This window comes from Nesoenas mayeri (genome assembly GCF_963082525.1).
Source record: "Nesoenas mayeri genome assembly, chromosome: 16".
Lineage (NCBI taxonomy): Eukaryota > Metazoa > Chordata > Aves > Columbiformes > Columbidae > Nesoenas > Nesoenas mayeri.
Window position 1 is genome coordinate 10,692,340 of NC_137562.1, and position 24,685 is coordinate 10,717,024.

General features: G+C 63.1%; 3 protein-coding genes across 4 annotated transcripts; all 3 read left to right on the forward strand.

Annotated features, from left to right (window-relative positions):
• Positions 1–409: 409 nt before the first annotated feature.
• Positions 410–6,561, forward strand: XKR7 (XK related 7; the record flags this gene model as incomplete). Its single annotated transcript, XM_080354869.1, has 3 exons — positions 410–837; positions 5,315–5,514; positions 5,609–6,561. The coding sequence occupies 3 exons, from the start codon at positions 410–412 to the stop codon at positions 6,559–6,561; spliced, it is 1,581 nt and encodes a 526-aa protein (XP_080210995.1).
• A 3,683-nt stretch (positions 6,562–10,244) lies between these two features.
• CCM2L (CCM2 like scaffold protein) lies at positions 10,245–14,241 on the forward strand (the record flags this gene model as incomplete). 2 transcript variants are annotated; one of them, XM_080354924.1, is made up of 10 exons in its annotated part: positions 10,245–10,274; positions 10,567–10,734; positions 11,072–11,155; positions 11,266–11,449; positions 12,159–12,673; positions 12,780–12,915; positions 13,053–13,116; positions 13,287–13,434; positions 13,581–13,723; positions 13,911–14,241. In XM_080354924.1, 10 exons carry the CDS (start codon positions 10,245–10,247, stop codon positions 14,239–14,241), a joined length of 1,803 nt encoding a protein of 600 aa, XP_080211050.1. The 2 variants fall into 2 exon arrangements, with proteins under 2 accessions (XP_080211050.1, XP_080211051.1); XM_080354925.1 differs by having other exon boundaries at positions 13,581–13,719; positions 13,961–14,241.
• Positions 14,242–16,915: 2,674 nt separating this feature from the next.
• On the forward strand, positions 16,916–24,463 carry HCK (HCK proto-oncogene, Src family tyrosine kinase; the record flags this gene model as incomplete). The annotated part of the gene is made up of 12 exons (XM_080354530.1): positions 16,916–17,032; positions 17,238–17,280; positions 17,537–17,636; positions 17,784–17,882; positions 18,025–18,128; positions 18,533–18,682; positions 18,988–19,140; positions 19,447–19,629; positions 20,043–20,119; positions 22,336–22,489; positions 22,743–22,874; positions 24,204–24,463. The coding sequence occupies 12 exons, from the start codon at positions 16,916–16,918 to the stop codon at positions 24,404–24,406; spliced, it is 1,515 nt and encodes a 504-aa protein (XP_080210656.1). The 3' UTR covers positions 24,407–24,463.
• Positions 24,464–24,685: the final 222 nt, after the last annotated feature.

The following is a 24,685-nucleotide window of genomic DNA, read 5'->3' on the forward strand; positions in this document are numbered from 1 at the left end:
TCTGCCGGGACCGGGGCGAGCTGCGGGGAGGCTCTCGCTGAGACCGGGCGGCGGCTCGGCGGGGGCCAGGTAGCCTTTGCCAGAGGGGCGCCCAGGGGGACGGAGCCGACCGGGGGGAACCGGTTGCCCTTCCCGACGTGGGGCGGCGCCCACCGGCACCGTGCGCTCCCCCGGGACCCCGCGGCGGCGGCTGGGGGGCAGCTGCTCTTCCCGGAGCGGGAGCAGCGGGGGCTCCCGGGGCCGCCCGAGGGTTTTCGGCCGGGCCGGGCCGGGCTGGGCGGAGGGTACCGGGCGGCGGGCGCGGGGCGAGGCCGGCGGGGGCGGGCGCTGCCGGGGCGGGCTCGGCGGCGCCGTCCTCCCTCCGGAAGTCTCTCCCGCTCCCTCCTTTCTCCTCCTCTCCCCCGACAACATGGCCGCGAAGTCGGACGGCGGCGGCGGCCCGGCCGTACGGCTGGAGAGCCCGGAGAGCAGCGGCGGGAGGCGGGGGGGCGGCGCGGCCCCCCCGGCGCGGCGGTACCGGCTGCGGGACGGCTGCTGGGTGCTCTGCGCCCTCCTGGTCTGCTTCGCGGACGGCGCCTCGGACCTGTGGCTGGCGGCCCACTACTACGTGCGGGGGCAGCGGTGGTGGTTCGGGCTGACGCTGCTGTTCGTGCTGCTGCCCTCGCTGGTGGTGCAGCTGCTCAGCTTCAGGTGGTTCGTCTACGACTTCGCCGCCGGCACCAAGGACGGCGCCGGCAGCACCAAGGACAGCGCCCGCGGCCCCCGCGGCTGCTGCCGCCTCTGCGTCTGGCTGCTGCAGGGCCTGATCCACCTCCTGCAGCTGGGGCAGGTCTGGAGGTACGGGGGGACCGGGGTACGGGGGTGCCGGGGGTCAGGATGGGGCTGCTGCAGGGCCTGATCCACCTCCTGCAGCTGGGGCAGGTCTGGAGGTACGGGGGGACTATGAGGAACACAGGCAGGATGAAGATGAGGAGGACAAGGAGCCAGGATGGGGCTGTGGGGCCTCATGCCCCTGCTCTGATGGAGGCAGGACTGGAAGCACAGGGATAATGGAGCCGAGCTGGGGCTGGGGGGAGTGGCAGGGTGCAGCAGGGACATGGGTGGGGATGACAGGGTGCAGCACAGGGGACACAGGTGGGACAGCAGGATATGGAGGGGAAGTGGGTGGGGGTGGTGAGGAGCAGCAGGGGCCCAGGTGGCCGGGGGGGCCAGGAGAATCAATCCCTCTGCAACCACAGGAGGGTGGGTGGCGGGGGAGAGCCCCCAGCAGAGCCCAGCTGTGGGTGTGGATGGGTGCAGGCAGGAGCTGTGGGTGCAGGCAGGAGCTGGCGTGAAGAACCTGCAGCCCAGCTGTGTGGCACAGACCTGCTGTCCCCGTGGCCGGGCGGCACTGGGCCTGCTGGGAGCCTGCCTGGCCAGGGCAGCCGGATCCTGGGGCGTGTGGGTGCCTCTGCCCGGCCTCCAACACTTCGGGCTCAGATCCTCCTCCCAGGCACCTCCCCGTACTCCTGCTGGGAGCTCACTGTTGTCTGTGGGATCGCGAATGAGGAGGTGCTGTTTGTCCCCAGCCCATCCAGGCTGTGCTACCTGCCCCTTTTCGGGCCTGGGGACAGGCAGGCTGTGCAGGCAAGGGTGAGCGGCAGCTTGGCAGGCTGGAACAGGCTCGGGGCCCTTTGCCTGCATCTCTGCAGACCCTCCAGAAGCCTGAGCTGATGGTTTATTGGCACCTTCCTCCCCTGTGCCATAGAGCTGGCCCTGCTCCCTTCTAGCTCCGCCGAGCTCCATCCTCTGGGTGCTGGGGAAGAGCTGCAGCTCCAAGCTGCTTCCTGGGGAGGCTGGTGCTGGTGCTGGGAGGGGAGTGGAGACAATGGCAAATTCCCGGAACAATGCATGGAGGAGGCAGTGCTCCCCGCTCAGGTTTCGATGCTGTTTCCCCTCCTGAGCTCCTGTAGTATAGAGGCTCCTCCAGCCCCTGTTGTCTCATGTGTGTGTCCCTCTGCTTCTCTTCCTGGGATGCTCCTGGGCATCCGTGTTAGCAGAGCTCCTGCCCCTTTCCTGCCCCTTCCCTCCCCAGCACAGCCACCACCCACCCATCCCCATGGCAGCTCTCAGGGTGTGTTGGCTACAGGAAGAACGTGAACACTGCAAAATGTGCTGGAGGAGCTGGGGAGGGAGAGGACAGGGGTGTCTGGCCCTCTGGTGCTGAACCTGCTTGCAGCCACCCTTCACCCCGCAGCCCTGGTCCTGGCTGGAGCTGGGCTGGGCTGCGATCAGGGCTTTGCTCCCAGTGGTGTCAGCCACTCTCTCCTGATCTGCTGCACCACGGAGGCTCTTAAACCAATTAAAGCAGTAACTCTCAGCACTGACCCTCCAGGACATGTTGGTCTCAAGCTGCAGCTGAGGCTCTTTCTAATCTTGGGATTTAGGATTAGCTCGGGTGACCAGTTAAATGCAGTTTGCTAAACCCATTAGTGCAGCTGGATCCGGTGCAGGTGGATGTGGCAGTTAGAGAAGTGTTGGGTAAACGCTGCATGGGAAGGGATGGCTTTTCCCTGGCCATGGAACCATGCCCCTTGCCAAACACCTCCTCTTTCCCCAATTTACCCACCTCCTCCCTGCGTGGCGACTATCTCAGCATGTCTCACCACTACCCAGTCCGTCACTGCCCAGCCCCAAGCCCCAGCTGTGACAAAGCCCCCACATCACAAAACCACAGGGCACAAAGGCACGCCAGCTCCAAGCACTAACTCTGAGATTATCTCAAATTAAAGCTGCTGCAAGAAGCTGCTGAAGTTAGTTACCATCAGTGTGTTCTTGATGCAAAGGCAAATACTCTGCCAGGGATGCTCTCAGGACAGTGCCAGTTGTGTGACCATGTGTTTGTGTAAGCGGCAGCGGTGTCACGGGCCCGGGGGGTGACAGTCTGGCTGGGTGCACGTGGGCCTCTCCCTGATGACCTGACTTGGCGGGATGTGTAATGGATTAAAATGGCTGCAACAGGAAATTTTCTCCTTGTTTAAATAAAGGATTAAGGGTTGATATCCCAAATTACCTTCTAGGAAAATCGCACTCCCTATTGCTCAGTCTTGGACCTGGGGATCCCTCATCCTTTTCCATCTGAGAACAATAATTAGTGGATTTGGTTATAACCAGAGCCAGGCTTTTCTCCTCACGCTTCTTTTTTTCCAACACTTGAAAACTGGGGTCAGTAACTGATAGCTGGGGGTAAACGGTACTGCCAGCGGCAAAGCCCCAGCCCAGCACCTCCCGCTGCAGGGCTCTGCTGGATGACTGTGGAACACAAAGGAGGCAGCAATTAGCCCTGAGAGCTCTCGTGGTTGGTTTCTGCCTCATCATCAGTTTTTTGAAAATTAAATGATTTTTTTTCCAGTGATTGATTCTGTATTTCCCGTGCAGCTGCCGTGGCGCTGGGCTGGTAGGAGCTCGCCATGCACTGTCAGTGCGTGGGGATGTTTCTCTGGGCAGAAACACCACGGGATGATCAAATGCATAGCAAATAAGAATCAACATTTCATTCTGGCAAGTTGATGGGAGATGAAATCTCATTTTAATGAGATCTGTGGAGCTGACGGGATGACAGGAGAGTAATTGTGTCCCCACCAAAAGCTGGGGAAGGCCGCGGGTCACTTGTTGAGTGGCTATGGAGCTGGGGACGGTGTGTGGCAGCTGCTGGCTGTGCTGTGGGGATGGCTTGGTGCAGGGGGCTGTGCACAAGGAGCTGCTCATGAGCTAAATTACTGAGGCTGATTACAAGGAGAGGATGAGGTCACTGATGCCCGGGGCCTTGTTGGTGCCTGGGTGTCCTGGGACCATCAGCACTGCCCTGTGGCAGCCCTGGCTCTGCATTGCCTCTCTGGTTGCTTCTCCCCCACGCCATGCCCTCTGTCCCCAGGCTGTCCCCTGGTTCACACCTGCCAGGGGGGGATTCTGTCCCCGGGCCCTTCTGCAGAGCCAGGAGAGGGGCTGAGGGGCAGCAGCCATGGCAGTACCGCAATGGCAGCGCAGGCCTGGCCGTCCATGAGCTGCTGGTACCGGATTGCAAATCGGTGCTGGGGGGCAGGCAGCCACAGTCACTCCCCCCTAGCAGCGATGAGCAATGAACGGGTCGCAGCAAAAGCTGAAATTAGCTGCTCCCCCCAAAGGTGGACATTAAAGTGTTGTTTTAACACTGGTGCAAAGATGCGGGTGGGGACTGAGAGCCGGACTGACCACAGGGCGTGGGTTGTCCCCTCCAACCGTGGGCACCCACTGAAACCAGGACAGAACTACTGAAATAATGTAGTTTGGTGACAGCAACATCTTGTCTGGTGGCCATTGCTCAGGGAGTTTTTTGGGGTTCCTGGTAGGTGAGCGGGAGGGGACGGGGCAGGTGGTGACAGAGCTGCTGGGGCATCATCTGTCTCGCTGGGGAGGACCACGGGAGCCTCCCGCTTTATCAGTCTGTTTTCCTCCTCATCCGGCACCACAGCCTCCAGTCGGTGGTGCAGGCAGAGCTGCCCGGGGATGCCCTGCCCATCCGGCCTCATGTCCCCTCCTGCAGTGCCCGGATCTGGCCCCATGCTGCTGGAGGGGTCCCTGGTGGCGGTGACTCAGTCGGTGCGTACGTCGGTGCCACACACACCTCTGCTGACCCCCAGCCAACGACCAGATGGCCGAGGCCAGTGAGTGCCTGTGCCTGCAGCCCTGCCAGGAGCTGAGACAGCGCCGGCACGAGCAGCCGGGAGCTTCCTGCAGGCACCGCGGCATGGCCAGCTGGTGCCATTGTCCTGGCTGGGCAGGGAGAGGCCAGGGGGCTCCACGTCAGCCACGACAGAAATAGCCCCTTGGACAAACAGCCGGACATAGTGCTGGGATGGGGCAGGGGCAGGGCACCCCAAATCCATGGGGGACCAGAGAGCAGGGCTGGGGAGGGATCCCCAGCTTGGGGGAGAGGGTGTAGTGGCAGTGCCGGGGACAGAGAGTGGGGTGATGACTGGGTGGGCACCGTGATAGTGGGTGGGCAGCGTGGTGACAGCCGGGTGAGCCCGGGGCAGCAAGGAGCTGAGCTGGCTTTGCACCAGCTGCCCCTTCACGGCATCTCATGTCCCCGGGCTGGGACAGGAATGTGCCCAGCATAGCCGCAGCCCTGCAGCCCTCTGCACCCCAGCGTGGGGGGCTCCCCGTGCCCCAAATTGAGGGAAGTGCTGGCTGGAGCAGATTGGCAGCAGTAACTTGCCTGGCGTGGGCAGGGGGAGGTGAGCTCGGCTGCCTGGGTGGTGGGGGCTCGTCTCACCCCCCCACTCCCCCTGCGCAGGTACCTCCGCACGCTGTACCTGGGGCTGCAGAGCCGCTGGCAGGCCGAGCACCGTCGCCGCCACTTCTACTGGCGGATGATGTTCGAGAGCGCGGACATCAGCATGCTGCGGCTGCTGGAGACCTTCCTGAAGAGCGCGCCCCAGCTGGTGCTGCAGCTCAGCATCATGGTGCAGCAGAACAGCATTGAGCCGCTGCAGGGTAAGGGACACACACTGCGGGGCACGGGGGTGTCTGGGGGGACACCACGGGCTGGCACAGGCTCTCACTGCCCCTCCCTGCTTTGCGCCCGCAGGGCTCTCAGCCTCAGCCTCGCTGCTCTCCCTGGCATGGATGATCGCCTCCTACCAAAAGGTGCTGCGGGACTCGCGGGAGGACAAAATGCCCATGTCCTACAAGGGGGCCGTGGTGCAGATCCTGTGGCACCTCTTCACCATCGCCGCCCGCGCCATCGCCTTCGCCCTCTTCGCCTCCGTGTTCCAGCTCTACTTCGGCATCTTCATTGTCACCCACTGGTGCATCATGACCTTCTGGATCATCCAGGGCGAGACAGACTTCTGCATGTCCAAGTGGGAGGAGATCATCTACAACATGGTGGTGGGCATCATCTACATCTTCTGCTGGTTCAACGTCAAGGAGGGACGGAGCCGTTACCGCATGTGCATCTACTACGTCATCACGCTGTCGGAGAACGCCGCCCTCACCGTCCTCTGGTTCCTCTACTACGACCGCGAGGCCATCTCCGACTTCGACGCCTTAATCCTCGTCTGTGTGGTCAGCTCCAGCTTCGCCCTTGGCATCTTCTTTATGTTCATCTACTACTGCCTCTTGCACCCCAACGGCCCCATGTTTGGCTCCCAGGCTGGGGGCTGCATTTTCCGTCCTCAACCAGCCCCAGTGCCGGGGTCCCCCACGGACGCCATCACCAGCCCCCCCCGCTCGCTGCCGCGGACTACAGGGGGGGAGCGGGAAGGGGCACCGGGGGAGCGGGACAGCTGCGTGCCCGTCTTCCAGGTGCGACCCTGCGCCCCACCGGCGCCGGCCGCCCGCGCCCCGCGGACAGAGGGGCCTGTCATCCGCATTGACCTGCCCAGGAAGAAGTACCCAGCCTGGGACGCCCACTTCATCGACCGGCGCCTGCGGAAAACCATCCTGGCGCTGGAGTATGCATCGCCCACCACCCCCCGCCTGCAGTACCGCACCCCCGGTGCCCCCCAGGAGGTGCTGGAGTACGAGACCACCGTGTAGGGTGGGGGCATGGGGTCCTTCTGGTGCCGCCCCTCGTCCTTGCAGCCGTTTGCCTTTCTGTTGGGTTTGCTGGTGCTGCCGCGCTGCCACGCAGAGCACCCCGCGGGTGGCAGCCGGGGAGGTCTCTTGGTGCTATTCCCCCCGCGCCACCCTCCTGCAGCCCAGACCCTGTTCCACCCCACAGCGGGTGCCCCAGCTCCCCCCAGGGCTCATCCTTGCCAAAATACCTCACCGGTGCCTGAGCCCAAGGCGGTGGGTGCTGCGACTCCCAGCACTCGACTGGGTTGGTGGTGCAGGGTGGGGACTGAGGGCACCCCCAGACTGGGGGCTACTGGCTCGGGGGGGCCTGGGCCATGGCAGGGCATGGCATGGCATGGCATGGCCTGGGAGGGCAGCGTGTGGGGACACGGGTGTATGTAGCACGGCGGGGCCGTGGGGTTGGAGCACGGCTGCACCGGGGTGTGCCTGGGGCTCCTGTCACCCCCAGGGAGCCAGGAGAGGGGAGAGCTGGGGTCCAGCCAGCCCCCCCATGTCTCCTGTCCCACCTGCCCTGCAGTGCCAGCCATGGGGGAGCCCCTTCATTGCCATCCTTGGTGGCCCTGGCCAGGGGTCAAGCCGTGTCCACACCCAGGGGGTGTCCACTGCCCTGCAGGGTGCAGACCCCAGCCTGGGAACCCTCTCATGGGTGCTGATCCTGCTCCTCCTGACACGGAGCTGGGCCCTGGCTCCAACTGGGGTGGTGTCACCCCATCGCCCTCCTCATCCCCTCATGAACCGCTTCATCTCATTGCGTTTGTTTTCACCTGAATGGTGACATTTTGTGTGACATTTTCTACCTCCACTGCGGCTGGGGGGGAGCAGGGCTTGGCTGGGGGGGCGGAACAGGGCCACCGGCATTCATGGGGCTCCCCAAAGTGGGATTCACCCCCCAGTCATTCTCCCCTTCTGGGTTTGGCATTGTTTCCCACTCGGAAGCATTTCCATCCATCTCCCACATCGGCCTCAGCCCCTCCAGCTCCCCAGTATAAACCTGAGCTGGAATCCTGTCTCCCCCCTACCTCCCTTTGCCTCCCTGCCACTGTCCCTGCCTGTCCCTGCCACTGTCCCTGCCTGTCCCTGCCTGTCCAGCCAGGTGGGGCTGCCCTGGCCTCTGGGTCTGAATGTGTCCCTGGTCCTGCCCGGACCTGCTGGTGTGTCCCAGCCTGAAGGGCTGTGCTGAATGTCACCTGTGTCCCCTGCGTAGGGTGTGTGTGTGTGTGTGTGTGTGTGTGAGTGCACATGGGCGGGGGAGCTGCCGGACCCCCTGGCTGTGCCCCACCTTGGTCCCTCATGCCCCCAGCACCCACGGCCCCTGTGCCTTGCCCAGATTCCCTCTATCCCCCCACAGCCCCACAGTGTCACCAGCCACCCCCGGGGCACCTCCGGGCACTGCAGACGGTGGGGGCTGCTGTGGGGGCTCTGCCCAGGGAACGGCTCTGGCTGCTGGCATCGGAACGGGGCGTGGGGTCCCGGGGACGGTGGGTGCCCCGTGGCACGGCCAGGGCGGGGGTGCGCGGTGGCGTCACTTAGATTTTATTTCCCGTTTCTCCGTAGCTGGAAGGCTGGGGTGGCAGCAGGCTGGGGCGGCCGTCACGGCGGTCACTGGTGCTAACTGGTGCTAACTGGAAGCCTCGGAAACCCTTGGTGGAGGGTCCAGAGCATGGCTGGGCAGCAGCCCGGCGCCCCCGCATCCCCAGCCCTCCCTCAGCGCCGGGAACGGGCAGAGCCCGCCGGGGGTTGAGCCTTGCCGGGGGCAGCGCCGGGCGGGGGCTCCGGGGGAGCTGGGGGGGTCTCTTTTCCTCAGGGAAGGCAGCGGGCGGGGGGCCGGGCTGGGGCTCACCCCACTGGGCGTCAAGCGGCGGCTCCTCAGCGGGTCCTGCTCACGGAGCTCGGAAACCACCGGGGCCGGGCCGCAGGGGGACCCGGTGGCAGCACGGGGCGGCTCCTCTGGTCTCCCCAAACCCCTCTCCCGTGTCCCCGAGGGCAGAGAGGAGCCGCCGCTCGGGGAGCTCCGCACCCCGCCGTGCCCGTCACCCCCGTGTGTGGGGACCCACGCGGCGGGGCAAGGGGACACTTTTCTATGCACTCAAGCCACGGTACCCTCAGCCCCGGGCTGCTGCGGGCAGGGCTCCCCGCAGCAGGCAGCAGCAGGCAGCACTGAGCCCCTGCCCTGCTTGGTGCGGGGAGCCCGTCCACGCGTGGGGCTCGGACGCAGCCGTGGGACTCGCTCCCAGCCCGGGGCTCGGCCACCCTGCTGCCAGCCACCCAGCCCGTGCCAGCGGGGAAGCCAAACCGGGCGCCCGGTGCCAGCGGCAGCACTGGGATGGCAGCGCCGGCCTGCTGGGGCCACGACGAGGGGATGTGACCCAGGGCAGAGCTGGGTGCTGTGGGACAGGGGCAGCTCCGGGGGTGCTCGAGCTCCACGGGGGACGGGTTCCTCGTCCCTGAGGGGTGTCACCTCTAGGGGTGGCAGCAGGGCTGCCCCAGCTTCAGGGAGCGGGAAGAGGGTTGTTCTAGGGCTGTTCATTTCTGGTGGGGGCTGCCGGGGGGCTGCGTCCCAGAGGGTCTCAGCCCCCAACCCAGCACTGGGACCTGGCGGCCACTGTCATGTACTGTAAATACTCTGTGTGCCACCTTCTTTTCTGGGGCCCTCGGCGCAGGTGGGTGGCGAGCGGGAGGCCGGGGTCTGTACCGAGACTTTTTTGTATACCACAAACTTTTTGTATATTTTTAATTTTGCTGCAACATGAGATATTAAATTCATTTCAATAAGCTCTGCTTGGGGGAACTTGTTCTTCCCAGCACCTCTGGCTCATGGTCTGGGCTCTGCAGCAGGGGAAGATGCTGCCCCCCTGTCACAGGGTACTTGGGATCGCTGGGGGTCAGAGCAGGATGGCCACAGCGGTGCTGCCCTTTGGGTTTTGGTGGCGCTGGCTGTTGCTGGCCCTGCCATGGTGGCCAGCAGGGAAGGGGTGCACGGGCAGGATGCAGCGTGCAGGGGAGGAAGCCACCAGACACAGCCCTGTTGTCAGCGCTGTAGGGACAAACTCCTCCCTGCCAGAGGCCCTGATTCCCGGTTGACCCCCAGATCCACGGGGGGCTCAGGCCCCATAAGCAACTATAGGGATGAGGTGCTGGGGTGCAGCATCACAGGATGCTGCCAGTGCTGTTCCCTGTGCCAGGGCCCCACGTGGGCCAGGCAGGATGGGGCAGCAAGGGCCTGGAGCCCCCAGCGCTGCCCCTGTCCCATCCCAGCCTCCATCAGCCCCTGCTTCTGCCCAAGTACCAGCCCAGCACCAGCACTAGTCCCAGCCCCATTCCCAATCCCAGTCCCAGCACCAGTCTCAACCCTAATCCAAGTCCTAGTCCCAATCTCAACCCAAATCCAAATCCCAGTCCCAATACCAGCCTCAGCCCCTGGCCCAGTCCCAGCCTTGTCTCGGTAGCAGTCCTGTCGCAGTCCCAGTCCTGTCCCAGTCCCAGTTCTAGTCCCAGCCCAGGCCAGCCCAGTCCCAGCACCCCCCAGGAGGGGCAGGAACTCACATCCCGGCCGTCCTGGTGGAGTTTCCGACACAGGAAAAGGCAGCGGCGCCAAGCGGGGCGGTGGGGGTGGCTGTGCTGAGAGGCAGCGCCGCAGCCCCGCCATGGACAGCGAGGCCAAGAAGGGGAAGAAGGTGCGTGGGCCTGGGGCTGGCAGTCCTGGGGGGCTGATGGGTGGCTGCGAGTGGGCAAGATGCATGGGGACACCGGGCCAAGGAGCCCTGCACCCCCTCCTGTGGCGCGGCAGGGAGAGGTGGGGTCCCCACCCGCTGCCCCCCGAATCACACAAATGGTACAAATGTGAGGTCAGTAAGTAGAGAGGTGCACAGCTCCTCCTTGGGTGCTGGGTGCCTGTGGATACCACACATGGGTGCTGGCATTTGGTGCCTGGTGCTGATGCGTCCCTGTGCCCGTTCTCCCTGCCAGGGCTTTGTGTCGCCCATCAAGAGGCTGGTTTTCCCCAAGGCGGCTCGGCGGCCAGCGCTCCGCAGCAGCGTTTACCGGCGGCCGCTGCACTCGGTGCCTCTCTACCCCCCCGACTACCTGATTGACCCTCAGATCCTGCTGCATGACTACGTGGAGAAGGAGGCAAAGGTAAGGGGGTGGGGGGTCTCCAGGGAGGTGCAGGGTCCCTGCCTATGCATGGCAGGGGGATGAGGCCACCACACCATGCAGAGGGCCACCACTGCAGTGGCCTGGAGGGTCCTGATCCCCTCCCTGCCTGGGCAACACTCAGGGAGGGGAAGGGTGGGCTGGGGGTGTAGGGAGGACCCCCATTTCAGGATCTCTCTGCACCCCAGGGAAATGCATCCTGCCCATGGGGACATGGGTTATCCAGGGGAGGCCCTGGGCCATGGGGTGGGGCAGATGAGCAGCCCCAGCCCCTGGCCCCATTTCCCCCAAGATGCCCAGGGTTTTGTCCCCTCTCCAGTTTTTAGGCCACCTGACATGGGTGACAGCCTCCCTGAACCCCTCCAGCCGGGATGAGGTGCTGCAGCTGCTGGACACAGCCAGGGTGAGAGAGGTCCCCACTCCCTCACTGTCCCCCAGTGCTGCCCAGAGGGTGGCACTAGGTGCCCTGCACTGTTGAGAGTCACACGCCACTGGCACACACTGTCCATGCAGCAGCTGAAGGAGCTGCCGCTGCAGACGACGCCAGAGCAGGACAGCATTCTCAGCCTCTCTGCCCGCTGCCTCCTGCTCACCTGGCGCGACAACGAGGAGCTGATCCTGCGCATCCCCACCCATGAGATCGCCGCAGCATCCTACCTGCGCGACGATGCCCTGCACCTCCTCATCCTCAAAACTGGTGCGAGCTCCTGGCCAGGGCCATTGGCCGTGGCACAGCCAGCCCCGAGTGCCCAGTGTCCCCAGGGCATGGGGGGCCAGAGGCCAGGGGATATTGGGGGGGTGCCAGATCCAGCTGGTGCAGTAGCACAGGCTGAGCACAAAAGCCCACGTTGTCCGCCCGGCTCGGCAAGGGGCTCAGCAGGGATCTGCTTCCCCGGGGCTGGAGGGGGTACTGCCTCAGGCTCCCCACCGCTTTCCTCTGCAGGTCCCCATTCTTGGGCTCCCCACTACTTTGGCAGGCAGGTCCCAGCTGTGCTCACAGCCCCGGTTGCCTTTAGTGGCAGGAGGAGAGGAGGCTGGAAGCAACCCCCGTCCCTGTCCCCCCGCGCACATGGAGCCCCAGAAGGATGCAGGGGCTCCGGCGCTTTGATCGGTAAACCGGGGCTCAGCTGCCAACCGCCGGCAGTGTCCCCGGGCGGGGGACTGAGCTCCAGCCTGCACACTGGCGATCCCTTAATCCCCTGCCCCTCTGCCCCTAATTCCCTGCCAGAGCCCCACGGCAGCTCCACTGTGCCCAACCCACCGGGGCTCCCCGCTCTTGTTCCCCCTCATCCCGTTGCATCCCACCAAGCCGGCAGGACAGGGCAGACAGGGTAGGGCTTGGGGGCCGGGCAGGGTGGGCAGGGCAGACCCCTGTCCTGATGCCCACTGTCTCCTCACTGCCCCAGGCCTGGGAGTGGACCCGGTCCCCGCCGGAGCGCACCCCGAGGTGGCCCCGGCCGGCGTGCTGGAGGCGTTCCCCGCAGAGAAGCGGCCGGGGGGCTCTTGGCCGGAGGGGGGGCGGCTAGGGGGCCCGATGGAGCGGCGGCACACCATCTGCAGCCTGGACTGGCGGGCGGCGCGGGGCGGGCAGGAGGCCCGGCAGGGTGGCAGCCTGGAGCGGCGGCGGGGCGGCAGCTGGGAGCGGCGGCAGCGCGGGCGGCCCTCGGGCAGCTGGGAGCGGCGGCGGCCCGGCGGCGGGAGCTGGGAGCGGCGGCAGCCGGGTGGCGGGAGCTGGGAGCGGCGGCAGCCCGGCGGCGGGAGCTGGGAGCGGCGAAGGGCCGGTACCGGCGGCGGGAGCTGGGAGCGCGGCACCGGCTTCGGGAGCTGGGAGCGGCGACACGCCGGCAGCAACCCCCTGGACCCGCAGGAGCCCTGTCCCGACGCCTACTGCAACCTCGTCATCCTCGCTGTGCCCAACAGGGTGAGTGGCCGCGGCACACGGGCACCTGCCAGCACAGAACCACCCACCGGCACACGGCCACCCGCCGGCACCCGCCTATCCACACGCGTTCCCCCTCCCGCTCCAGGACGCCGCCGAGGAGTCCTGCGCCCTCATCTGCCAGGTCTTCCAGATCATCTACGGGGACCAGAGCATCGAGTGCGTGGACCGCGCCGGGTACCACTACACATCCACGCCCACCCGGCCCTGGCTCTCCAGCAGGAGTGAGTGGCCGGACGAGCACGGGGACACCGAGCGGGGTGGCACGGGGCTGACAGAGGGGTACACGGGCACAGGGCGGGGGGCAGGTGCCATGGCACAGGCTTGGCCCCACTCCCACATCTCGGCCCTCCCTCCTCAGGCGAGAGCTGCCGCACGGACGGGACATACGGCTACGACGCCGACTTCAGTTGCTGCAGCTCCTTGTGAGTCTGGCTCCCCCAGGGTGCCCCTGCCCCACGGTGGGTCCCCCTGCCCCGGGGTGGGTGTCTGTCCCGGCTGCAGAGATGCCCTGCCTGACGGTGGATGCTGTGCAGCAGGGGGATAGGTGGGCACACGGGGCTGCTGGGGAGAGCTGATCCCCGTTTTCCCACAGCAACGGCTCCCATGAGACCTTTGAAGCATATTACAGCGGTGCCTCCTCGCCCTCCTTCCACCGGTCCCACCACAGCCTGGCCACCGCCGGCAGCGGCAGCGACCACAGCGGCGCAGGGCTGGAGCAGCTGCAGGACTACATGGTGACGGTGAGGGCGAAGGATGGGCGAGCAGCCCTGCTCCGTGCTGGCGGCCAGGGAAGGGGGGCGGTGGGCAGGTCTGAGCCCCCTGTGCTGGAGAGCAGCTGGTGGCTGTGCACTGTCCCCATCCCCGAGCTGTCCCCGTATCCCCACAGCTGCGCAGCAAGCTGTCACCACAGGAGATCCAGCAGTTCGCCCTCCTGCTTCGCGAGTACCGGCTGGGCACGCCGGTGCAGGAGTACTGCGGGGAGCTCCTGCGCCTCTACGGGGACCGCAGGAAATTCCTGCTTCTGGGTGAGTGTCTGGGCTCCCGCTGCAGCCACCCTATGTCACCGTGTCACCCTTGTCATGTCCGTGCATTCCTTGGGGATGGGGTGCTGGTGCCAGGTGTGCTCTGGGGGGTGTTGGGAGCTTGCTACTTGCGGGGGACAGGATGGGATGAGCCCCTGCAAGCAGCCGGTGGGGCTGGCTGGCATCAGCCCCAGTGCTGCCCACCTGGGCACGGTCACCCCGAAGCTCACGGCATCCATGACAGGAATGAGGCCCTTTATCCCTGACCAAGACATCGGGTACTTCGAGACCTTCCTGGAGAGCATTGGCATCCGGGAGGGCGGGATCCTCACCGACAGCTTCGGCCGCATCAAGCGCAGCATGAGCAACACATTGGCCTCAGCCGTGCGCAGCTACGACAGCTGGTCCCTGCGCTCCGAGTCCGAATCCTTCAATCGCATGATCACAGACATCACCCATGACATTGAGGCACTGGCACGGGATGAAGAAGAAGAAGAGGAGGAGGAAGAGGACAACTACCTGTGAGGGAGTGCTGAAACCCAGCAGTCCCTTCCTCTCTTGCTGACACGATGCTGCACCTCCAAGTGCAGACTTGCCAGGTGCCCAGCTCTGCCTCAGCGTATGGGAAGAGGATGTTGTCCCCTCCTTTGTCACTGCAGGAAGGGACAGGGGCTCTGCACTGCCCTGGTAGCTCTTGATAGGGCTGAGGCACCGCTGGGTGACTGTGGCTGTGGGGGAGCCCCTGGCCAGCAATGGTATGTGCTGTAAATTCTGCAGATGGCAATTAAACGCCAGTGCCGGGAGAAGAGCAGGTTCCTACCCAAGGAAAGGTCATGCTGAGGTGGGGGTGCTGCTGAAGTTGGAGTGGGAGGACTGCTCACAGCCCTGCCAGGCACCGTGCCACTGCTGGGCTGGGAACCCTGCCCACCCCAGTGCCACATACAGGTCGCTCTGGCTGTGCCGGGATGGCCCTGAGGGACATTCCTGGCACTGTGGGACCCCGGGGAGCTCAGAGCAACGTACAGGACCTGTGTAGTGAGATGGGGGGGCTGGTAGGCACAGCTGACGCGCTGCTGCCTGCGCTGCCAGCCTGAGTGCACGGGGGGAGCGGCAGAGAAGGCTGAGCCTGCCAGGGGAGCACCCAAGGGCCCCCGTAGCCCCGGGGATGCTCCGAGCAGTGGCTGCCGATGCAGCGTCCCCCGTCCTGCTGCCTAGTGCTGGGAGCTGGGGAACGCTGAGACACAGGCCATGCCGTGGCAGCTGTCCCCTGTCCCCATGAGCGACGTCCCTGCGACACCCGGCCGGCTGCGGGTGTTTCACAAAAGGAAGTTCCTGCCCCAGGACTCGCTTCCTGCAGCGCTGCCCTCCCGCTCCGAGGGACAGGCTGCGCTCCGCGAGGTGGCTGTCCCATGGTCACTGTCCCCCGGCCAATGTCCCCCAGCTACTGTCCCTCGGCAGTGGCTGCGGGACAGCGCTGCAACCCCCAGGCTGGTGTGTGGGCAGGCAAATGCCGGGGCTACTGGTAGCAATTTATTTATTTAATTAAAAAATTTACGTATGCAAATCCTCATGCAGGCGAGACGGGCTGCACAGCGGGGCTGCGGAAGCCACAGGTCGCTTTGCTGCTGCCGTCCCTGTCCCAAATTTAGGGGTGTTCTGGAGAGCAAAGGCGGGAGCACAGTGGGGCTGGGAGGGGACGCGAGAGACCCTTTGGCACGGGAACACCAGGGCCAAGAGCGACACAGCAAAGCCCATGGCCCTCCTGGGCCCCCGTGGCCTTTCACAGCTGTGCCCTGCACCCCCCATGCCCCGCACCCCGTCCCGGGGCAGCGCTCTGGGATTTCCTCTTTTCACCTCGCCCCGCGGCCACTCAGGACTCGCCCCACCACCCCCATCACCGCCCACGGCCCCGCACCGGGCGGGGAAACAGCCCCGGGGCCGCTCTGCGTCCCAAACGGCCCCGGGGCTCGCGGGGGCAGCGGGTGAAAGGCCCTGGTACCCATTGGGAGGGTGTAAAAGCCACCCTGATGGCATCGGGGTCCTCGCGGAGCCGCGCTGGGATGTCCCTGCGGGCAGCACGGGTGTCCTTGTTGCTGCTGCCTTTGGTACACGGGGGTCCCGTTCAGTCCGGGATGGTCCCGTTCTTTCGGGGATGGTCCCGTTCAGCCCGTGACGGGGGTCTCCGCTCCCATCCCGATTTGGACTCCCTGGAGCCCGTTGGGCAGCACTGACAGAGTCGGGGGGTCCCGCTGTCCCGGGACGGCCCCGGGGGGCGGGGCTTTACCGGAGCGGGCGGGGCGGCGGGCGCGCAGCCGGTCAAAGCGCAGCGGCGGCGGCAGCTCCGGCTCTGGGAGCAGAACCAGGAGCGGGAGTGGGAGGTGTCGGTGTCCCGGGACGGCGGCGGAGGAGGTGAGAGCGGAGCCGAGCCGTGCGCGGACCCTGAGGGCGGCGGGGCCGGGCGGGTGGACCAGCCGCCGCCGCCTCGGTCCAGCTCCACACCGGGACACAGCTCTCTGGGGTGGGACACAGCAGGAACGGCTACTCCCACCAGTGTTCCTTGTGCTGTGTAGGGCTGAATTATCTGACCTGGTGTGCGACAGGGAGAGCAAATATCTGCCACGGTGCTGTCATGGGCCATGGCTGCATGGGTTTACTGGGGGAATCTGGCACTGGGCTTTGCCAGCAGCTGGTCCTGAGCTGGGGACGTTCCTGGCAACGGGAAGATGTGGTGGCTGGGGCCACTACTCCTGCTTTGCCCTGGGAACAGAGTTGGCCCAGGCTTTGGCGCTTTGGGAAGCATGAAGGGTGACGGTGGGGTGGCTGGGACGTGACAGTGATGTCCCTTGAGGACTGTGTGACCAAGGTGATGCTGCTGGTGCCTGGCTGCTCCTCCAGTGAGGCCAGCAGTGCCGTGTATGTCCCCTGAGAGGTTGCATCCCCCACTCAGCTCTGAGTTTCCTCCTTCACTGTCACCTCTGGCATGTTCTCCTTTCTCTTCATCGAGGTCTCCCCCGGACAAGAGAAGTGCCTTTGCGAGGGGTTTTCCTTGCACTCTCTACTTCTTGCAGCACTTTTTCCTGCTGATGTTTCTTGGGGACCTGGAGAAAGTTGAGTATTTGCATTTGCTGTTGGAAGTGGGGCTGGAGCGGGGCTTTCACCTCTGTCACAACAGCTTCACTTCCCCTCCCCTGGCCGCAGGATGGGTTGTGTGAAGTCGAAGGAAGCTGGCGTTCAAGATAAGATGACAAAAGCCGACCCTGGCTCCAGCTCCCATCAGGGCCACTATGTGAGGGACCCCACAGCTGCCAACACGAGGGTGAGCAGGAGCTCCTGGGTGAGCCGGGGGCACGGGGCTGAGCCATCATGGGTGCTCAGCCCCTCTCCTCACCACAGCTGCCAGCACTGAGAGCGGGGCTGGCTGGTGTGTCCTCCTGCCCCTGCCAGCCAGAGCCAAGATCCCCATGGGGTACAAGTCTCTGCCGCCCACAACATCAGTCTCTACTTTCTGTCCTGCTTTCCAGAACAATAATGTCCCCAATGTGGCTGTGCCCCCACCTGAGGATGGTATGTACAGGGGGCTGCAATTGGGTGCACAGCATGGAACTGTGGGGGGGAGCATGGCTGGGTCCTCTCCTGCCTGGGTCAAATGCTGTTTGTCCCGGTGGGACAGGAGCTCTGGGCTTCCTCAAGGGCCAGATGTGGCCATGACACAATGAGGATGGAGGTGATGGGTGCTGGGGGCGTTCCTGGCTGCACAGGACAGGGGTGGGAGGCCCTGTCCCAGCACAGGGAGTGTGGTCAGGGAGCTCCCTCGCTGCAGGCTCAGGGGACAAGGTGGTGCTGGCACTCTATGACTACGAGGCAATGCACGCTGGGGACCTGAGCTTCCAGAAAGGCGAGCGCCTCAAGGTGCTGGAGGAGTAAGTGCTGCCAGTGTTCCCCTGCCCTGGGGTCTCTTGGAGGCTCATGTGGCCCTGCTGTTTTTTTTTCTGGAATTTACCCGCAGAGGAGCTGGCAGAGCTCAGCGCCAGGTGCCACGGGCTGACCTGATGCCATCTCTGTTGCAGGTCAGGGGAATGGTGGCAAGCACGGTCGCTGGTGACGGGGTGTGAAGGCTTCATCCCCAGCAACTACGTCGCTCGAGCCGATTCGCTGGAGACAGAGGAGTGAGTCCATCCTCTGGTGCACATCCCTGCCCCACACAGTCCCATGCTCCCCACCGTGGCTGTCCCTGCTCCTACCCTGTGTCCTGCCCCACAGCTCTCCCCACACCAGCAGCGTTCCCTGGTTCATTTGTTTCTGCTGCAGGTGGTTTTTCAAAGGCATCAGCCGGAAAGACACGGAGCGACAGCTCCTTGGTCCTGGGAACGTGGTCGGGTCCTTTATGATACGGGACAGCGAGACAACAAAAGGTCCGGAGGGGTGTCTGCAGCGAAGCGACTGCACCCACCTGCTGCCAGAGGAGCTCGGGGGCACATCCCCAGCCCAAGGGCTCTGCTTTGCCATGGGGCAGGGACTGGCTGTCCCATGCTCCTGCTGCTCCCCTGCAAGAGCCCATGGCACAGCCATATGTCCAAGCCCCACAGCGGGGATGGGGTGGATGTGCTGCTTTGAGGCTGCCTTTGGAATCTGGGCTGCAGGTGCAGCTGGGCTCATGCCTGGGGCTGAGGGGATGGTGGCAGCACAGCGGGGACAGGTCCTGCAGGGGTGGCTCTGCTGGGTGATGGTGCTGTGTCTGCCATGAGCTTGGGACAGCCGGGCACAGCGGGGACGTGCCCTCCATGCCAGGGCTGGCAGCTCCCCCATCTCTGAACAGGCTGCTACTCCCTGTCGGTGCGGGACGGGGACGACGTGCAGGGCGGCACGGTGAAGCATTACAAGATCCGGATGCTGGATAGCGGCGGCTTCTACATCTCCCCACGCAGCATCTTCAACACGCTGCAGGAGCTGGTTCAGCACTACAAGGGTGAGCCCTGGGGTGCCTGGTACCCCCATCTCGGGCAGGGCTTTTCCCCTGAGCTGGGTAGCTGCTGAGCAGCTGGAGTGTGCAGAGACCAAGGGGCTCCTGCCTGTCACTGCTGTGGATCTGGCAGTGACATGCAGTGATCCTGGACTTTCCCCTTGTTGTGATGGCCAGCGTTTGGCATGTTTGTGGTGGGGTGCATGGTGCCAGCATGTGCCCCGTGGACATGGAGGCTGCCGTGGGCTCTGCTTCAAAGCCCAAAGCAGCTGGTGAGCTGGTCCAGCTGATGGCTCTGGCTGCTCCCGCAGAGCAGAGTGACGGGCTGTGCCAGCGGCTCACCTACCCCTGCCACGTGCCCAAACCGCAGAAGCCCTGGGAGAAAGACGCCTGGGAGATCCCTCGGGAGTCGCTGAGGCTGGAGAGGAAGCTGGGAGCCGGGCAGTTCGGAGAAGTGTGGATGGGTGAGAGCAAGGAGGAGGCAGCTGGGAGGAAGAGGAAGGTGATGGTGAGGGAGGGAAGAGGAAGTGGAGGGATGGTGGGGAAGAGGCAGGGAGAGAGCAACCTGTGGGAGAGGAGCACGGGAAAGCAGAGGTGGCCCTGGCCTTAGAGCAGGAGCTGCTTGGGGCTGGGTGTGTGGGGCAGCCCTGGGCTGTGCTTGGTCTGCAGCAGCTCCGTTTACAGGAGTGGGTGCTGTGGCTCCAAAACCCTGTGCTCCCAGTGCCTGGGCACTGGGCAGCCTGGGAATGGTCTGTCATGCTGTCCTGCAGCCACCTACAACAAGCACACGAAGGTAGCGGTGAAGACAATGAAGCCAGGCAGCATGTCCGTGGATGCCTTCTTGGAAGAGGCGAACCTGATGAAGACGCTGCAGCACGACAAGCTGGTGAAGCTGCACGCAGTCGTCACCAAGGAGGAGCCCATCTACATCGTCACTGAGTTCATGGACAAAGGTGCTGCCTGTGTCCCTGCACAGCCACTGCAGGCCAGGTGGTGGTACCCGGGTGGTATCCCCTTGAACCCCTGGGGTCGGCCGTGGGCTCTGCACCCACTGCCGGGGTGCTGGGAGCGGGGCTGGGTCCTGCTGCCACATGTCAGTGCACACTGGGCAGGGGACACAGTGACAGCCCTGAAGAGGGAGGGACAGAGGCAGATGAGGACAAGCGCTCTGCAAGGCAGGAGGGAGCCCATAGTGGGGCTGGCCCTCCGATCAATCCCCATGAGTGCAGTGGTGTGTTGAGTGTGTTTCCTGACCGAGTGCTCGAGTCGTGCTCGGCTCCCTGGGCCCCCGTGGGATCTGTGTCATCCAGAGGGTTGGCATAGGCTGTGGCTGAGCCATCCCCACTGCGCCCTTCCCGCTCTGCAGGGAGTTTGCTGGATTTCCTGAAGAGTGATGAGGGGAACAAGCTGCCGCTCCCGAAGCTGATCGACTTCTCTGCCCAGGTGAGGGGGGGGGCTGACCCTCTCCAGCTCCTGCTCCCCCTGTCCCGGGAAGGGTGAGGGGGTGTCGAGGAGCCCGAGAGCTCCCCTGGGCCTCGGGCAGTGAACAGGCCAACACTGGGGCTGGGGGACGCAGGGAAGGAGCCGGGAGGTTTCCCTGCGGGCAGGCAGCGTCTGTGGCCCCGCGGGTCCTTCTCCCTGCGCAGCTGCAGGTGGGGGCGAAAGGAGAAGTGGCGGCTTCTTCCCCATCAGCCGCTCGCCTGCGCCTGCCAGAGCTGCTGGGGGGTTTGGCTGGGCTGCTCCTTCTGAGGAGCCGCAGAACCTGCATGTTCTGAGGCTGTTGTGGTTTCTGCTTCGTGGACTGCAGCCCTCACAGCCCGTGGTGCTGCTGGGCTTTGTGGAAGTCACGGAAGGTGATGGTCAGAGCTTGTTTTCACTGCTCAGGTTTGCATGGTCCCTTCTCCAGAATGTGCTGGTGCTGGTTATCGTGGCGTGTGTGAGCCCAAGGAGCAGCCGTGGCAAAGTTATCGATTTCCATCCACTGCTGATGTGCTGGCTACCTGCAAACAGCATGCTCTGAGCAGCAGAGCCTTCTCCCCTTCTCCACTTTGCAAAAGCCCCACAAAACCCCCTGCGGCCATGCAGCCACTCTGTGCCACCCCAGCACCAGCCCCGCTGCTCCAGGGCAGCGTCTGACACCCTGGGCAGGACCCAGCCCCAGCTGCGGCTGCATTTCAGCTTCTTGGTCCCAGCAGGACCGTTTGCTGCGTTTACAAGGGGGCTGAGCTGGGCACCGTTCCTAGAAGGGAGCGCAGCGTGTTCTGTCACCCCACAGCAACGCCTGCGGGCGGTTTGTGGTTTGTTAAAATGCTCTGCCTGCCAAAGGGCTGTCACGGGTGGCGGGAGGCAGCTGGAGAGGCAGGAGGACTCAGGGAATATTTGCAGGAGGTGACTTTGAGTACAGCTGTTAAACATCTAGCTTCATGTGTGCAACCATTTGTGCATACGCTGTCTTGTCCCTGCTGCTTCTGCAGTGTCCCCAGATACTGGCTGAATCCAGGGGCGCTTTGAGCCAAGCTTGGTACCTCTGAAATCATTCATAGAGTTACCTGAGCAACAGCAAAGCCAGGACAGGAGTCTGCACCCCAGAGGCTTAGACCTGGTCCCAGGCCAGGGGCTGCAGATCAGCTGTGTGCTCCTGCAGTGGGGCAGCGTTCTGCAGCGTGAGGCAAAGGCTGAAGTGCTGCCCTGCGCAGGCAGCAGCAGGCAGGCAGCGGGCAGTGAGCTTGGCACCCGGGTTTGTGCTGGGGCTGCGTCACTGTGAGCAAAACTGTGTCTGTGCTCGTGGAAATAATCCTTCTGCTCCGGCAGCGCTTGTTTACTTCTGCATTTTGTGGAGCTCTGTGAGCACCGTACGTAGGTCCAGCTCACGCAGGTGTGATGGGGACAGGAGGGTGTCCCCTCCTGGATGCCAGTAGCATCCAGGCACGGGATCATTTGGCACAAATCTGAGGCTTCACTGTGCACACGCTGGGTCATGTCTGCATCAATTGGGGCTAAAACCTCCTCGTGCAGAGACTTCAGAGGATGGAGCTGGGGGGATCACCAGGGGCTGTCACAGCCATCCTGCCAGGCACCCATGGCACCCAGGGAGACCCATCAGGGAGACCCATCAGCGAGCTCTGCTGTCCTCAGCAGGGACGCTCTGCAGTGCTGGCCAGCCCTCACTGCAGCAATTAGTATGTTTGTTGTCCCCTTAGTAAAGAGAGAGGACAGTTTACACCCTGTTTCCCTCCAGCAGTTGCCGAGGTGTTTGGAGACGGGTCTCACGCCTTCTCTGAGCAGAGAGTGACTTACTGCTGCTCATGGCTGTGTGGCTGCGGCTGAAGCGGTTGCACCTTGCCCTGCAGACACTTGCTGTGAGCACATCAGCTCCTCAGATGCCAGTTCTCACTGCTTTTATCACTCCTGGGCTTAAACGGGTCATATTGGGCTGCTCCCCCAAAGCCTCACCTCTTCTGCAAGGGGTTCCCTGCTCAGAGAGCAGTTCCCATGCTGGTGAGTTGGTCACAGCTCCTGCTCTGACCCAGGCTCCTTTCACCCCTTTCCCAGCACTGCCCGGACGCCAATAACCTCCTTCCATTCCCAGCAGCGGCCGCCTCACAGGGGTTGTTATTTCAAGCAGCTTCTTTGCATTTTTCTCTTTCCCCTTTCTACAGATTGCAGAAGGAATGGCTTTTATTGAGAAGAGGAACTACATCCACAGAGACCTGCGAGCGGCCAATATTCTGGTGTCAGCGTTACTGGTGTGCAAGGTCGCAGACTTTGGGCTGGCCAGAGTCATTGAAGACAATGAGTACACGGCGCGGGAAGGTGCGGGAGCTGCGGGGGTCTGGCCCTTCCTGAGGCCAGGAAGGGTTGTGGGATCCACTTAGAGCCACTTATCAACACGTGACCTTGGTGGCCAGGACCCTGTGGGGACACACTGTGTCAAGGAGGGAAGCTTCTCTCATTTGCATCACTTCACATCTTCCTCTTCTGTTTCTTGTTCCCCTTATTTCACCACCAGTTTCTCAGCATTTGAGTTAGAGCTCATGTTTCCCATTGGATGGATCTCTTTGTCCAGGTGCCAAGTTTCCCATTAAATGGACCGCGCCAGAAGCCATCAACTACGGATCTTTCACTATAAAATCAGATGTCTGGTCCTTTGGGATCCTCCTGACCGAGATCGTTACCTATGGACGCACCCCATACCCAGGTGAGGAGGTGAAATCCCTCTTCTAACCTAGTTCCAAAAGATGTGTTCCACCTTCTGGGCCCCATCCATGGGATCTGTTTCTCCCTGAGGTTCAATTGCTGAAAACAGAGGGGAATGGGCTGAAATCTGAATCTCCCACTGGGAGCAGAGCTCAGAGATGGTGGCAGAAGGTCTCAAGATGGCAATTCTATCTGTGAGCACGGAGAGGGGCCGGAGCAGGGACAGGGTCCGAGCAGCCACACCACTCATGCGGCTACATCTGCTGTTTGACAAGAGCTCACCTCGGGTGGAGAATTAGGATTTTCTCCCTGGGAGTCCTCAGTGGGCACCAGCTGTTTCCACTGACCTGAAATCCATGCCGAGGTGACATGGGCTCCCTCAGCTTCCCAAAGCAGAGCTGGGACAGCTCCTCCGGGGACCCCATGAGATGAGCCCAGGTGGGGATGATTTTAGGGTGTTTGCTGCTCTGGGGAGAAGAGCAGCCTCCCTGTATGTACTGCAGGAGGTCCTGAGCCCCTCCAGCTCCATAGGAAACCAACAGCGGTCAGGATCTCTAAAAGATCTGCTCTCTTTCTAAAACAGAAGATATAACAATGCTTTTAATGGGAGAGGACAACTGGCTTGGCCCAGGCTGTGCTGCACAGCCCCAGGAGAGCGGGTGTCACACAGCACGGGGTCCTGGCTCATGGGTTTGTGTCACAGCACCAGTTCCTGGGTTTCCGCCTCCTGCACACTGAGCACATTTGGAAGCAGCATATCAGTTCAGGGTGACAGCTGTGTCAGGTGTTTTGGGGAAGGCTCAAACAATCTGTAAATCATCATTAGAAATGACCCTGTATTTTATACTAATTGTTTCTTTGGTACCTTTTTTTCCAGGGGAAATTGTTCTGTACAAGAAAAGTAAAAATTGCCATAAACCAACCATGAAGGATGTGGGGTGGCATAAAGGGTTGTTGGGAAAAGACCAGTTCTGCCATCACACTAACTTATTTTTAGCAGTGACACTGGAAGGAATGGCTCATTAAAGACTCAGCAGATGGAGAAGTGTAGCATTTATTATGTGGAAATTGATACAAAATGATTATAATTCCCATCTGATCTGCTCAAATAGGGTACAAAACTGCATGCTACAACTAACTCAGCATCTCGGTTGGCTGCATGTTTCCCTGACCAGGAGTAAAGTTCCCTCTTCCAACCCCTCTAACCCGTCCTTTTCCCTCCCAGTGACATTGCCCAAAGGGTGGATGGGTTTGGGGTTGGGGTTTTTTTGTCTTGTGAAAAAAAAAAATCATACTAAACCATGAAACGTTCACCTGTCCCGTTTCTCAGGGATGTCGAATGTGGAGGTGATCAGGGCGCTGGAGCGTGGGTACCGGATGCCCCGCACCGAGAACTGTTCCGAGGAGCTCTACAACATTATGATGAGATGCTGGAAGACCAAACCGGAGGATCGTCCCACTTTTGAGTACACACAAAGCGTTTTGGAGGATTTCTTCACTGCCACAGAGAGCCAGTATCAGCAACAGCCGTAACGCAGGTGGAGGCAGCGGGTGCCCCGCTCTCCCCGTCCTGCACACGACCTACCTGCGCACACTGTCCCCTGCCAGCCCGGCCCAGGAGCCAGAGCCCGGCTGCCGTGGGGGTTTGGACGCGGGGCAGGAAGCACCACGCTCAGGGCAGCCCGCGGGGCTGCCGGACGGGGGGAGCAGTGACACAGGGCCGTGCCCTGTCCTGTCACACATCCCTGTGTGCCCGCGAGCAGCTGCTCGGGGAGCTGCCACCGCGTGAGGAGCAACGGGGCTGAGCCTGTT